Source organism: Phyllopteryx taeniolatus, chromosome 4, assembly GCF_024500385.1.
Source record: "Phyllopteryx taeniolatus isolate TA_2022b chromosome 4, UOR_Ptae_1.2, whole genome shotgun sequence".
Lineage (NCBI taxonomy): Eukaryota > Metazoa > Chordata > Actinopteri > Syngnathiformes > Syngnathidae > Phyllopteryx > Phyllopteryx taeniolatus.
The window spans coordinates 30,274,700-30,290,260 of NC_084505.1; the positions used below are offsets into that span (position 1 = coordinate 30,274,700).

Here is a 15,561-nt window from a genome sequence, read left to right on the forward strand (position 1 = left end):
AGCGAGGGGAGAGGAGGAGGGGGGCGGGAGGGAGCGAGCGAGGAAGAGAAGTACAAATCAGGAGAAGTACGTATCGACGAGCGGTGATGAGAGCCGCAGAGCGAGCGATAGATGCCTTCAGCAGCGTGAGCGGCCAGAGAAACACATTCACGAGGAGGAGAAAACACTTTTTGGGAGAGGAGGAGGACAGGAGAGGAAGAGGGGGATGAGGCACAGATGGCGTGAATTAGAGCAGCGACGAAGGAAGACGCAGACGGAAAGCATCTTTCGGCAAAGGGTCGGCCAGATGACACGCTTACGTGACCTTTTGGCGTAACCCAACCTATTATTAAGCCGCGCTTGAACCCTGCTTTTAGAAAAGACCAGCTCCACATTATGAAAACGCACATGCCCTCAAGTATGAAATATGACATTTGACAATAGTCACATGACGCATAAAATCAAGATTGACATAAGAGAATGCAGAACATGGAAAACTCACAAAAGCAAAACAAGATGTGCTAAATATTCATTGGCACTCCAATTCTTACCAGCACACTAATTCCTGTACACAGACAAGTGTTCTAATTTCGTACGTGCAGATTTGTCTGCCTGTTCATAATCTGCAAAAGTAGTGTTAGCTACAAGAGCAATAGGTTGAGAAACACTGACCTTATACCATGAATACATATTCAATGAACAAAATGTACTGCGAGATAATGTGTTTATGGACCACAAAGTGGTTAAGGGCAGAGGTGGGCAAAGTATTGCCCATGCGTCACACATGCATTTATATTAGCAAGTCCTGTTCCATTTTAAATTTTTATTTTTACATTTATGTGGCTAAACTTCCCCCTAAAATTGGTAACTGTATGTATCATATTTGTTCATCTTATCAAATTATCGGTTAGTTGATTAATTGTAAATAATATTTGACAATACATGTCAGCATTTTAATTGAATAATTGCTTGATAATTAAATTCAAGTAATTACGAATATTGAATGAGTATTTTATTATTAAAACAGTGAATTTCAAGTTTAATTCGTTCCGTGAGCACGCTCGTAACTCAGAATTAAACAGTTTGATTTGATGTTGCTATTCATTTCATTGTGCTGCTCCTTCTGGTGTGCCTGCCTTGGCCACCGGCAGGCAGTATAACACAGTCATGCGGGCAGAAACAAAGAATAGTACTTCTACTACTACTACTGTAAGTGACTCAGTAAGCTACTGCAATATTTGTCATTTTTCGTAGAGGATAAAGAATATGTGCCAGTGAGCATTGTTACATTATCTTTCAACATGTGTTTCACCACATTGTATGTTTAAATATCCGTTGCTTAAAGTTTTCTAAAACCGTGACTATCAAAGCTAACGGTTAGCATGTCAAAAGCATTTTACATTATATATTAGTGCAGAAGAAGAGAATTCCTCTTCTTGAGACAGTGAATGAATTGCAGCTATCATGGCAAACATGTATTTCAAGGCTGCATGCCACTTCTCAATGTTTGATGTTGCAAAATTCGAAATATATTATCAAAAGAAATAGGAAACTTCATTGGCATTTAAGTGAATACAGGATGCACGTTTGTGCCGATTTTGTACTTTTGTATTAATTCCGAGTGATTTCAAGCCTCCATCAAAGCTACCACCTCATTCATTATGGAGATGAAGGGACCTGCTGCACTTAACACTCACTCAGCCTTAATATGGAAGTGCCATGCTGACCTGATTCCCTCCTTACTGAATGCTCTTTTTACATAGGAGGAACACTACAAAAGAAATATCAATTGCTGAAAGGTTTTTATATATATGTTTATATATATTTGTTTCCCATAATGTGTTAGCGTTACAATTGCTTTCAATACACAATTTGTAATTCTCCTAGTTTTATGTTTAGTTTGACAGTAATCTTCAACTGGGAGTGGCATTAAACAGCTTAAAGTCTCTTTTTCTGAAGAATTGTTCACTAGTTCCCAAAGTGCCGTTTCTTGAACATTAGCATTGGAGTAGTAATGCTAGCGCTTGTGTGAGCACTAACCTAACATAAAAGGCGTCCGCCAAACTAGTAGGTGACCCTGGGTTACTATGGCAATGTCAGAAATGCTTTTCCCCTTTCATAGTTCAAGCAGACACACCATGAACATGATTTTCTAGTAGTAATTAAAATACTACAATACCCTGGTAAAAAAAAATACTCCAAATTATTGCTTCAAAATGAGTAATCACGAAGGATGGGAGCACCCACACACTTCTCTGAACATGCTGGCAAATCCTACAAACACCCCCGGCTTCTTCCCCCCCCCCCCCCCCCCCCAACCCCGTGTGTATATATCGGCCAACAATATCAAGCAGCTCTTTCCACGGCCATTTCCCATGTTTGTCGGCTTCAACATGAGTTCCGTGTGTGTCGACTGCGTGGGAGTGTGTGTGTGTGTGTGTTTATGTTTGCAGTGTGAGAGCATGTCGGTGGGCATGTGGGTGCATTCCTTCGGCTGAGGAGGAACTCTGACACACGCCGCCGTTGAACCGTCGTCATCGGTCTTTGCTGAACCACAGAAGGCGCGCGGGAGGGATGGCGAGAGAGCGAGGTCTACGGTGGTAGGAGTGACGGGTGAAAGGGAGATTTACATTGTTTCATCAGGACGACCTTCCAAGGGGAGGTTTGGCATGTCGTTTAGCATCTGGTATTACATTTCATAAGCGTAACAGCTGACTGATCTAATTGACTATACTGTCAGTCCAACAGCTCAGACCGTTTCACCTCCACTTGAACAAATAGCCGACTTCTTGTATGCAGACCTGTCTGAATATTCATAGAGGTCACGCTAATGATTTCTCATTTCCGTCGAGTCACCGAGGACTTGCATTTGCATAAAAGTAATTCTTAAAGCAGTAAGAACACAAAGCAACTGCTGACAAACTCCGGCCAGGTCGAAAAGGGTCAAGACGGGCTGTCAGAATTCTCTGCGTCTTTTATTAGTTCAACTCGGTTTGTGAAAAGGGTGCAACCTCAAAGTGTCAAGGGAAAGGGCAAAATTCTTGAAATCACACAAAACACCTGCTTACAGTTGCTTGTCACCCTAAATACTCTTTAAACTAAAGAAGTTTATGCACATCATGCACATCGCCAGGGATTTGACAGAAAATGAGCCTCTAAAGTCGCACAAAACCTGGAGTTTTCTACTCCAAATTTTCATGTCATGATGTCACCCAGGACCTCAGGTCAGTGAGCATTAGCTTTAAGATTCCATTGACCTTAGCAGCCAAAGTAGTTGCTGACGTTGGGCCACACATAGAGAGAAAACATGCAGAACCACACTGCACGACATTTCAAATCAGAGTAAGACCTCTTCCCAAAAATCGGATATGAATCAGACATCTGCTCATGTAGACGAACAAACATATTCTACGCTTCATCTACCCAAACAAAACACTGGCAGAAAATAACCCCCCAAAAACCTACAGCAAAAACTTTGAGCATTAAATATGGCTTTAACACGTGTGGGGTACATTTCAGGTGCACACAATATTAAATCAAGAAGACAATTGCCGACAGCAACCAGCGGAGTAACATTAAGTTGACATGCATTTAACGTTAACCTGTGGGCACTTAGACACGCAAGGTAAATCAGAATCATCTTTATTTGCCAAGTATGTCCAAAAAAAAAAAAAAAAACACAAGGAATTTGTCTCCGGTAAATCCAATTGTAGATGTTCTATTGCACTTCATACTTATTGTCCACAAAATGTGCTTTGCCTGACCATTTCACTCTCATTATAGTCAAATTAAATCATTGATCCTACAGTTATTAGCCAGATAATATGAAATATTTAATCATGTGTTTTCAGATTCAGCATAGGAAAAATACAATTATTCTGACAAATAATTGAAAATAAATAATCCTTCCAATATGTCATATTATACACATAGTACATCTCTCAATCAAATGGTTGTGGTATGCTGATACCTCCGTTTCCATTCAACTAATATTTAGAACAGTCTCAGGTTTATAGAGCAGTGTGGATGAAAATTTAAGTGGTTCAGAAGATCATCTTGAAAGATGAAAGAACTCATGATTGGCTGTGTCATATCAAAGACTAACTCAATTTTCATCTGAGGAGATTCAACAGTTGGATATCACCCTCATAATAATAAGTCAGACATGTCCAATCGTTCAACAAAGTCCAAAATTGTGCACCGCTCAAGTGCAACACTCAAGATGAGTGATTTCTGTATTTAAAAAAAAAAATTAAAAAAAAAAAATATATATCACCGATAGTAAAGGCTAGTGGACCCAACTCCATCTTTTATACATCTACATCAGGGATGGCAAACTGGTGGCCTGCGGGCCACATGTGGCTCAAGCCCACACTCGGAGTGGCCCCTTGATTAATACCTTATCAGTTTTAAGTTGCAATAACACCATTCACCACTAGATGGGAGACATCGCTTAGTGGTGAATATAAAGAATGTAAAAAAAAATATATGAATATGAGGATGCTGTCAACCATGATTGAATTTGTGACACTGGTGAGTCGCTCAAGTAAACAGAGGAGCATGCTCGCATGTCCTGGTGAAGCACACTTAACTTTGCTTAGCATCAAACGGAACTGACCGGGATCTTACTGCATCTCACGAGTCACACTTTCATTTTCACAACGTGCAACAGAAATTTAACCCGACAATTAATTCAGACACACATTCAACAAACTACTGGTAAGATAGATACATTTAAATGATAATGATTAATGTTCTTATGACGTAAAAAGTTTAGCAACGCATGCTGGGAACTGAAGAGCGGCCTGTCTCAAACGTACACAAACAACAGCAATTTCTTTTTTCTTCAAAAGAACCGTTGACAGCTTGTTTGAAGTGCATGTGGCGTTACTAAAATCTGTGTCCACCAAAAATATTTAACACCGTCAATAGTGTTGCAAGCGCGCACGGTTGCTTGGACAAGAGGCAGTTGTCACGGACGGCGGACCCGCGATGCAGGACAGTGGCGACGCACCGGCTTTGCCAGAGATCCTTCAACAAATCAGATTGATTCGTGTCCTATGCTGCGTTGGATCATACAGGTGAGCGTGCTAGTTGGCGTGGCTCTGTTTTTGTCTCGATGGCGCTTGACATCTTCAACTGTACACACTTGCTAAAACAAACTACGTATTGGAAATGGTGAAACAATTTACAGAACTAGAGCAAAACATTGGAATTTGTCATCTTTCAGGTAGCTTCCGTCAGACCAGATGATGTAAAGATGATTATGGAGCATGACCCCCACCCCCTTTGACTGGGCTAGTGAACTAAAAAGGATTTATCAGACCATGCAATTAAGCTTTAATGAACATACCGCTCAACTTCAAAAGCGGCGAAAAGCAAAGGAATCAAAGCGACTGCTGTGACAGGGGGCCGGGGGGCGACGGGGAAGACTCCCATCCCTCTTGAAAGCCTTTTAACTGCACGGGTGTAAAACAAAATATGGCAATAATAGTGTGCTATGGGACCGATGTCTCTTGGGGCCAAAACGTGTGAGCGTGCACAAGGCTGCATGTCTCGTCTCTGGAGCCAGATGGCACAAGAGTCAACATGCTCACAGAGGGCGAGGAGCTGGTGGAGGAGCTGTACGTGGGTGCTGGTGTTAAGAGGACAGCTCCCTGCTGAGGGATAAAACAACAAAAACGCCACAACGCTCGGGATGAGGTGCTCTACTTTGCTCACAAGCACCTGACACGGTTTTGAGTGAGCGAAAATTACGACATTAACCGTGCATCCATCTCTTTTCTGTTCCTTCTCAGGGTCGCCGGTGAGATGTGACATTTTTTCCCAGCTGACTTTTGCCAAGAAGTGGGATATGGAAGTGGTAGACGCCAGCAAATTGTGAACTGAACTGCGCGGCTGAAGTGCTAACTAACCACTTGGCATTGCCCAAAATGTCAAAATATGTAATTGTTTTCATAACCTGCAACATGAAACTATTTTTACCTCTTCTTCTTCACATTGGTTAATTAATTTTCCAATTGTATGAAAGTTAAGAATGTTACAATGCTTGTTTGTTTGTTTCCAAACAAGCAAATGGGAGAGAAGAGTTGGTGCTGGACCTCAGAGGTTCCACTCTATACACCGTTTAGCTATATATTGCGACATACTTCATATTTCACTCCTCTATGTTCTTTTTCTGTCTTGGTGCACTATTATCATCCAATGAAGGTCGAGATAGGTTTATATACCTGATTTCACTCAGCTCCTAACCTGCAACATCATTTCAAGACCGAGCTTCCAGTGCTCGTCGCAGGAAGAAAAGCTCTTACGAGAAGTCTGCATGACAGCTACTTCAAACTGATTTTATATCTTCATCTCTCATTTGCAGGCGGTTGATAAATGCATAGACACAACTACTCCAAGGAGCACATCGTCGTGGTTAGCGCGCCTCCTACTGTCCCCAAGCTGCATTACAACGCAATGCACAAAGTGAGAACAAAATAGATGAGCGAGGAGGGGGGCACGTTTAATGAGAGGAAACTAAAGAGGAAAAATGAATGCAAATTTGCAGCATGAGGAGGAGGCTGAAGTGGAGAGAAAGGTAACGTACAAAGTGGGAACAAGGGTGAGGAAGAGGATCAAGCATCTTCACAGTCTTCCACCTTATTTGTTTCTGCACACCACGCATTTACATGCCCACCATTTTGTTTCCTGTTCCTCAATCATTTGATCTGTTCTGAGAATTTACTTGGATTTCATGCAAAAATATTATAGCACACACCCTAATGCTCATATTGCTGTAAAAACGTCCATTTGTAATCTTATATTGACTTTAAGTTGGACTCTAAATTTGTTGGCAGTGCAAAACATTCATTCATTCATTCATCTACCGTTCCACTTATCCTCAAGGGGGTCGCGGGCTTATCCCACCCAGGCGGGGTACACCCTGAACCGATCGCCAGCCAATCGCAGGGCACATAGAAACAAACAACCGTTCGCGCACACATTCACACCTAAGGGCAATTTAGAGTCCTCAATCAACCTACCACGCATGTTTTTGGGATGTGGGAGGAAACCGGAGTGCCCGGAGAAAAGCCACGCAGGCACGGGCAGAAGATGCAAACTCCACACAGGCGGGGCCGGGATTTGAACCCCGGTCCTCAGAACTGTGAGGCAGATGTGCTATCCACCGTTTCACCCACTGCAAAACGGTTTTCCCCAAATAAACAGTGGCTGTTTCTGGCGGGTGCGTTATGTCCGGCCGCACAGGGCTGAAACATGCCCCCAAAAATAATAATAATCATACCAAATTTAAAAACCGCTACGTGAAATGGTTTTCTATGGTGTACTCGGATCATTAGCGTTTGTATGGGGAATTTGCGTCTCCTTGAGGAGTGAGTCGCCCTCTGTAGAAGAGATGCAGGGCGGGGAGCAGAGGCAGATTCTTGTAATAAGGGAGGGAAGATCTCATACAAGGACATTATAGACGATTTATCATCAAGAAAGGCCAGGAGGCAACACATTTGAAATAATTTAACAATCACATTCTTAACATAAAGGAAGGCAAGAACCCAAAGCCAAAATGATTGCCTTCGGTTTGGTTTGGTTTTTGCTTTTGCAATGCAAACATTCCTTCATTCTAAATATTATTTGCTGTTGCTGTATTCTTATTTGTTCCAGGTGCAAACGTTTGAAGTCATATTTTCACATTTGAATAAGTCACCTTGCATTAAGACGTCAAGCATTTCGCTTAAGTGTAAAAAGAAGTTAGGCACAGGAAAAAAGGCTACTCACCATTAAAGTGCCAGACATGGTTATGACATGCAGGGCTGAGACTGATGCTTCTTCCTATTTGAATCTCTTTATGTTAAGACAATAAGCAGCTGACTTTGCAGTACAGACTTCATTGCATATTCAGCGGTAAAAAGGAGCTGCATATTATTATATGGCTCCGCCTCCCATCAATCTAAAGTGGTAACAGGTGGGACGCCGGCAGCTAACAGGCGTCTCCACTATCCTTTCAACAAGCGGGAAATCCCAGCGCAACCGAATATCAGGCAGGTGCTATTCATGGAAATAATGAGGGGATGATCGCTGACAGTATCTTTGCCCACGTGTGGAGGGTTTTCATATAATAATCCATGTGAACGCGCAGATTGAAAAGGGAGCCTGAACACTGTGTGAAATTTTCAATTAAATGAGCATGAAAACGCGCTCCGGAGATTAATCGTGAATATATATTTAATACAAAAGTGTGCAGCTGCCACACGTGCCTCTTCTGTCTCATTCATATTGGTATGAATTGTACTTTGGGGAGGTTACAGCTGCAACATTTAGTCTTCTTATAGTTCGGTATATAGTGTAGTACTAATGTGCCAGAAGGAGCTTCGTTAATGAGTGTATCTGGTCCTCACACATGGAAAAATTGTGAGTTTAAATTTGTTTGGGGGTGTGTTATGCAAGAGCAAAGCAGTGTGGAACAAACGATTTTTATTTGGAAAAGAGCAAACACGCGCAACAAAAGCGTTGCCTGGAGGCAAAAGATGTACGGCGGCACAGTCATTCGGGGCAAAGAATGCGGATGAAGAGCGTGAATGCAAACGGAAAGGAAGATGTTTTGTTGTTGGGAGCTGTGGGCCTGATGCAGACGGATAAATAGGATGCTATTTATAATTGGTGCAGTCAGTGCTCTGCTGAATTCACTACGGTAATAGGAGAACGACGCTCAACACACCGGCACACCTTGTGTCTGCATGCCGACGACTCACCGGGGGTCTAACAGATGATGATCAGTAAAAAAAAAAAAAAAAGGCAAAGACAAAAAGCAGGACTTGAAGACGTCATCGGTAACAGTACAGCAATGCCTCAATACTGTAGTGCAATTGCCTTGTTAGGATTCATTTTAAATTCACACTGTATACTAGGGCTTGAACGCCAAATGTCTTTCTACTCTACTACAATGCGATGAAAGTCGATTATTTAATGATGTCATTGATATTTTTGCAGCACAGAACAGCATTCCTCAACCTTTTTTTTTTTTTTTTTTGCACTGCAGACCGATTTTATGCCTGGATTTGAACCGTCGACCCTTCGGTCGCTGAATGACTGGCTCTACCAACTGATCCACAGCCACAGTTGTATGGAAAAATATTTCATAGCGCAAATGGAACATTATTCAAGCAGTGTGGGCAGTAGAATAGGTCATGTACTTTAGTAGTCACTTTCTTTTAATTTTGTTTTACTATCTGCTTAACCTCTTTTTACAATCATATGGCCATTAGGAGTATTATGAAAAATTCCCTGTACAGTGAATAGTTTAGTTTCAACGGCTCAACTTCGTTGTTAGGAAATATTTGCGTTGAAATGCACATTATTGGCGGAGGTCTGCACTCTCTTGTGTGCTTAATACCGAGGCATCGAATTCAATATGGAGTCCATCAGATTTAAAAAGGATTTTTGAATTTTAATAATGGCAGAAAATATTCATCCTCTTTGGGAGCGCAAAAGGAAAGGGAAAAGGCAGGCTCTCACATTCCACTCAACAAGAATAAGCAAACGGAAAGAAAATGATGATTCAGAGAAGAATAATGAATGAAGTAGAGACTTCAAACTTGGAAAGTTTAAGCACAAGCTAGAATGTACTATCTAAGATAGCGGCAGACCGGCCTTGAGGCAAGAAACGATAAGGAACAAAGCCGTCAACACATAGATATAAAGAAATGGAGGGCAGCAGACAGCAGATTGTGAAAAGATTCACAGTAGGAAACTAGTGAAAAGTGAGAGAGTCAGCGGCAACATTGCACTAAAGGAAGAGGAATGGGAAATAGGTAATGAGATGGTAATGTAACAACAAAGGAGTGAGCGCCCTGCGGGGGGAGCTATGTTATAGCCCGTTGCTTCAATAGGAACATTAACATGGGTGCAGAATGGAGAGAAGAAAAAAAAAAAAACTCTCCGGATCTCATTTTCATGGCAAAAAAGATTCTCATAACAAACTGCTGTGTGTTACATGAGGTGGGCATCATGACAAGATTCAAGGAAGGACAAGGTCTGTTGGGTCGCGGGAGAGGATGTCATGTCAAGACATGTCAAAGGGGAAAATGAAAATATTATGCAGCGAGAAAGGAAGCGCGAGGGTGGAGAGAGGTCTGCACGGGCACAACCTTTATTAGTCAGGAGGGAAGGCAACGGGGCCGTAATGGAGAGCTGCAATGGGTGTGCGATGGGTGCTGGAGAGCAAACACACTTGATGGATCTCCAACGTGTTGTGTCGGGGGGGAAAACTGACTGGGGAGAGGTTGAGAGGCTTTCAAAGAAAATAATGGCTGAGCTGAGAGGTGCATCATCAAAGTGTTACAAAAAAAGCTTGGAAAATCCTTTTATCTCCAAATGATGTCAAGAATAGGCCAATGTGAGCGAACAAGGAGGGAAATAAAAGCAAGCTTAAGATGCTGGCTGAACCTGGGGGATTGTGGGATATTTGTGCAGCTGCAACAAAAGGTTTGTCATGTTGCACAATATTGAGGCTATCATGCGCTGGATGCAGCGCTACGAAGACAGAGACATACAGTGAAACAGGTGCAAGCACATTCAAGCTTAAATTTCAGTCGGGTTGTAACGCTATCTATATCTCACGGTTCGGTTTTATCACAGTATTAATCTCACGGTATGATAATTATTGTACTTACTCAAAAGGGGCAAAGAGGCGAAAGCAGGTGAACTGGAAAAAAGCTCTTTTTCTTGCTCTTCTTCTTGACTCTTGCCATAGACTTTAGTAGTTTAGTTTAGTACAACCCCAATTTCAATGAAGTTGGGAGGTTGTGTTAAACATAAATAGAAACAGAATACAATGATTTGCAAATCATGTTCGACCTATATTTAATTGAATACAATACAAAGACAAGATATTTCATGTTCAAACTGATAAACTTTATTGTTTTTAGGAAATCATCATTAACTTAGAATTTTATGATTGCAACACGTTCCAAAAAAGCTGGGACAGGGTCATGTTTACCACTGTGCTACCTTTTCACCTTTTCTTTTAACAACATTCAATAAACGTTTGGGAACTGAGGACACTAATTGTTGAAGCTTTGTAGGAGGGATTCTTTCTCATTCTTGCTCGATGTACAGCTTCAGCTGTTCAACAGTCCGGGGTCTCCGTTGTCGTGTTTTACGCTTCATAATGCGCCACACATTTTCAATGGGAGACAGGTCTGGACTGCAAGTAGGCCAGTCTCGTACCCACGCTCTTTTACTACAAAGCCACGCTGTTGTAACACGTGCAGAATGTGGTTTGGCATTGTCTTGCTGAAATAAGCAGGGGCGTCCATGAAAAAGACGTTGCTTGGACGGCAGCATATGTTTCTCCAAAACCTGTATGTACCTTTCAGCATTAATGGTGCCTTCACAGATGTGCAAGTTACCCATGCCATTGGCACTAACACAGCCCCATACCATCACAGATGCTGGCTTTTGAACTTTGCGTCCATAACAGTCCGGATGGTTCTTTTCCTCTTTGGCCAGGAGGACACGACGTCGACAATTTCCAAAAACAATTTGAAATGCGGACTTGTCGGACCACAGAACACTTTTCCACTTTGCGTCAGTCAATCTTAGATGAGCTCGGGCCCAGAGAAGCCAGCGACGTTTCTGGGTGTTGTTGATAAATGGCTTTTGCCTTGCCTAGTAGAGTTTCAAGTTGTACTTACGGATGTAGCGCCGAACTGTATTTACTGACATTGGTTTTCTGCAGTGTTCCTGAGACCGTGTGGTGATATCCTTTACACATTGATGTCGGGTTTTTTTATGCAGAGCCGCTTGAGGGAGCGAAGGTCACGGGCATTCAATGTTGGTTTTCGGCCTTGCCGCTTACATGCAGTGATTTCTCCAGTTTCTCTGAACCTTTTGATGATATTATGGAGCGTAGATGATGACATCCCTAAATTCCTTGCAATTGTACGTTGAGGAACATTGTCCTTAAACTGTTCGACTATTTTCTCACGCACTTGTTCACAAAGAGGTGAACCTCGCCCCATCTTTGCTTGTGAATGACTGAGCAATTCAGGGAAGCTCCTTTTCTACCCAATCATGGCACCCACCTGTTCCCAATGAGCCTGTTCACCTGTGGGATGTTCCAAACAGGTGTTTGATGAGCATTCCTCAACTTGCCACCTGTCCCAGCTTTTCTGGAATGTGTTGCAGCCATAAAATTCTAAGTGAATTATTATTTGCTAAAAACAATCAAGTTTATCAGTTTGAACATGAAATATCTTGTCTTTGTAGTGTATTCAATTAAATATAGGTTGAACATGATTTGCAAATCATTGTATTCTGTTTTTATTTATGTTTAACACAATATCCCAACTTCATTGGAATTGGAGTTGTAGTTTAGTAGTTACTGTATTGTCATATTTTTTATTTATTATATTAGAAATCGGCGGCACGGTGGCCAACTGGTTAGAGCGTCAGCCTCACAGTTCTGAGGTGCGGGGTTCAATCCCCGTCCCCGCCTGTGTGGAGTTTGCATGTTCTCCCCGTGCCTGCGTGGGTTTTCTCCGGGCACACCGGTTTCCTCCCACATCCCAAAAACATGCATGAATTGGAGACTCTAAATTCCCCGTAGGCATGACTGTGAGTGCGAATGGTTGTTTGTTTCTATGTTCCCTGCGATTGGCTGGCAACCAGTTCAGGGTGTACCCCGCCTCCTGCCCGATGACAGCTGGGATAGGCTCCAGCACGCCCGAGACCCTAGTGAGGAGAAGAGGCTCAGAAAATGGATGGATATTAGAAATCAGATACTGCCTACGAACAGTGATTTCTTTGCTTGAGTCCGAAAATTCAAGTGAAGTCATTAAGTGAGGAGCACTCTTAAAGGCATAACAATCCTTAGTTTCTTTTCCTCTGCTTAGTAATATTGTAGGATGATTTATTTTTCTGAGCAGCCTCTATAATATGTTTTAATTTGAAATATGGACATTTTATTTGAAGAGAGGGAAGTATGTCAGATTTATTTTTACATTGAAATTTGTATTTGTATGTAGTGGACCTTTTTAATTATTTCATTTTTGGGACTACTGTAACGTATTGGCAGAGGGATATGTTATAATGGGGACTCGGAATCGGCATTCTCTCTCCCTGTGATGTTCTTTCACCCACGACTTTCGACTTGAGATAAACACTCAGTTGTGTACCACTAAAGAATGCCACTATTGCAATATGCTTAAATAATTCAGCAGATCATCTTTTCGAAGGGGAGCGATGGTGGCGGCCAGCTCAGACCGGCATAGCGGCTACGCTGTAGCCTTGGGAGGGACTCGGGGCACCGAGTTGTTTCTGCATCCCTCCCAACGCAGCCTTTTGGTCACGTGAGCAAGTCAGCCAATTAGTGTATTTTTTGTGACGTACCCACACGGTCACACGGATTATGCGTCCAATCGGGTGTGTTTATACTGTGGTGTGGCTGCGTATCATCGACTCAAAACTACGGCTCATTATTTTATACCGAGACAAGACCACAACGATATCGAGGCACTTTTAATTTTGCGATATCGCGGCATCGTGAATATTGTTACATCCCTAATTTTCATGAAGGATATGCCTTCAATGTCATACATATTGGAATGCAAAGGACCGTGCATTTTGGCATCACGATCAAGACGACTTGGTTCTGTTAACGCTTTTATTTTGTACGATTTTCTGTCCAGGGCGTGCCCCACCTCGCCCGAAGTCAGCCGGGATAGGCTCCAGCGCACCCGCGTAGAGATGGATGGATGGATTTGACCTGTTATTCCTTCCCTTTCCTGATGACTTGATAGGAAGCAGAGTCGGTATTAACCAAGTTTTTCTTAACATAGGACTTGGAGTGGGATATTTTGTATAGTATTTTAATCCATCTGTTTGTTTTTGGTGGTGACATGAAGGAGCACTGAGTTTCTATATGCTTGTCACTTGTAATCAAATGGGAAAGTGTTATGTATATGTATTTTAAAATAGCGTGAATATATATCAGACTAGTTAACATCTGCTTTCAACACTGTTTAAAAAAAAATTGAATTTTAGTTAACACATGACTTGTACAATTAATAATTTTATGATGTTGACAGTTTGGAGTCTGTACTAAATTATTTAGAATTGTAATTGATCTAAATGGGAAATTTGGTTATGAAAGTCGACCAAATCAGAAATTGAACAGTCACAAAACTGTATTTCATATACTAATCAGTTTAATTCTCTCCCCCTTTGTGGGCATCTCAGCTTTCTTGTTGCAATGTAAGCTGCAGTTATATTTATTTCAATACCCAAACCTTTCTATCGAGTTCTTACACCTTAAGCTTTAAATAATTTAACTTTACATTGTCGGGCACAATACTGAAATGCAAAATCAAGAACAAAGCTCTTTCAGCTGATTGTTGCACTGGCTCGGAGGACCTGCAGGCACGGATTGTGTTAGCAGTGGCACAGGCTAATTGGGTATCATTCCTAATTAGGTCAATTAATTAGGGAAAGCAGCTGAGACCACAAACTCTCCATCAGGTCATTTGAAGATTACGCAGAGGAGGAAGGAAGAAAGTCGTGGGAAGAGTTGAGGATTACATTCGTCAAGGTAATTCAGCCACAAATGGGGTTTCCCTTACAAAAGGAAGTGATTAATAGGGTTTTGTTTTTTGTTTTTCATTGAAATGCATTTGAATTGTCAAACTCCCCTACACTGGCTATGTTCACCCCAAGACAGCATTTGTGGGCTACATTCCTGCAGTGTGTTGAAAAAAAAAAAAAAGTCAAATGGATTATTGAAATCACTGCACACAATCCATTTACTTAATTTAACTACTGGTAAATAAAGATCAGCAATCAACAAAGCAATTCGTTCTGCAGAGAATCTGTGATGCTTGTCTGGGAACGTATCAAAGTGAATGCCTGAAAACGTCTTCAGACGCCTCCTCACAATCCTTACAGCCAAATATCCATAACAACGAGGACAACTTTAGTTTTGTTATCTTAAAAAAATAATAATAATAAAATAAAACCTGTTCTGGAACAAGTTAGGAGTTCAACATCAGTTACCATGGTGATGCAGCCATCTGAAAAGCAAACCATTGCCATGACAGCCAAGATTCTTTGCCATCATTGTACAGGCACCCATTTGGCCTTTAAACCAAGTGGAAGAGTCACATTAGATTATTTTTTTTTTTTTTGGTCTTAATTTGGAACCAGAACATTAAAATGAAAATGAAAAATATGCCTCAAGAGTCGCACAAAAATGACATCACTAGAGATGCCCTTGAGTGTTTTTCATTAGCTTTTGGTGACAGCAAAGAGGAAAAGTGCTTTGCTAATCATATAGAAACATTCATGGAAATCATTGTGACAAAGCAGCATCATATAGAGACAAAAAAGAAAGTCGCTTATATTTATTTATTCATTTTTACACGTATACAACAATTAAACAACACATTTGCTGCATTCAGAAAGCTTGTCTCTACAATTTTCTAAATGCCCAGCTGCATGGGACTACCTCTAAATGGCCTAATGAGACATCTTTTCAAATGGCTTGAAATCTATAATCAAACTTTAGCAAAGTAATTAAGACGAGAAATC

The 15,561-nt window shown here is 41.5% G+C and overlaps 1 protein-coding gene across 9 annotated transcripts in view; it reads right to left on the reverse strand.

Moving 5' to 3' along the window:
• Positions 1–15,561, reverse strand: part of LOC133477140 (phospholipid phosphatase-related protein type 5-like) — a 52,316-nt gene that overhangs the window by 22,192 nt on the left and 14,563 nt on the right. Inside the window, exon 1 of one of the 9 annotated variants that reach the window (XM_061771559.1) lies at positions 7,756–7,919. The exons of the other annotated variants lie outside the window; for them this stretch is intronic. Within the exon in view, the coding sequence (XP_061627543.1) occupies positions 7,756–7,773 (18 nt within the window). The 5' untranslated portion in view covers positions 7,774–7,919. Of the gene's footprint in view, positions 1–7,755; positions 7,920–15,561 lie in introns of those variants that run through there. 9 annotated transcript variants of the gene reach the window in all.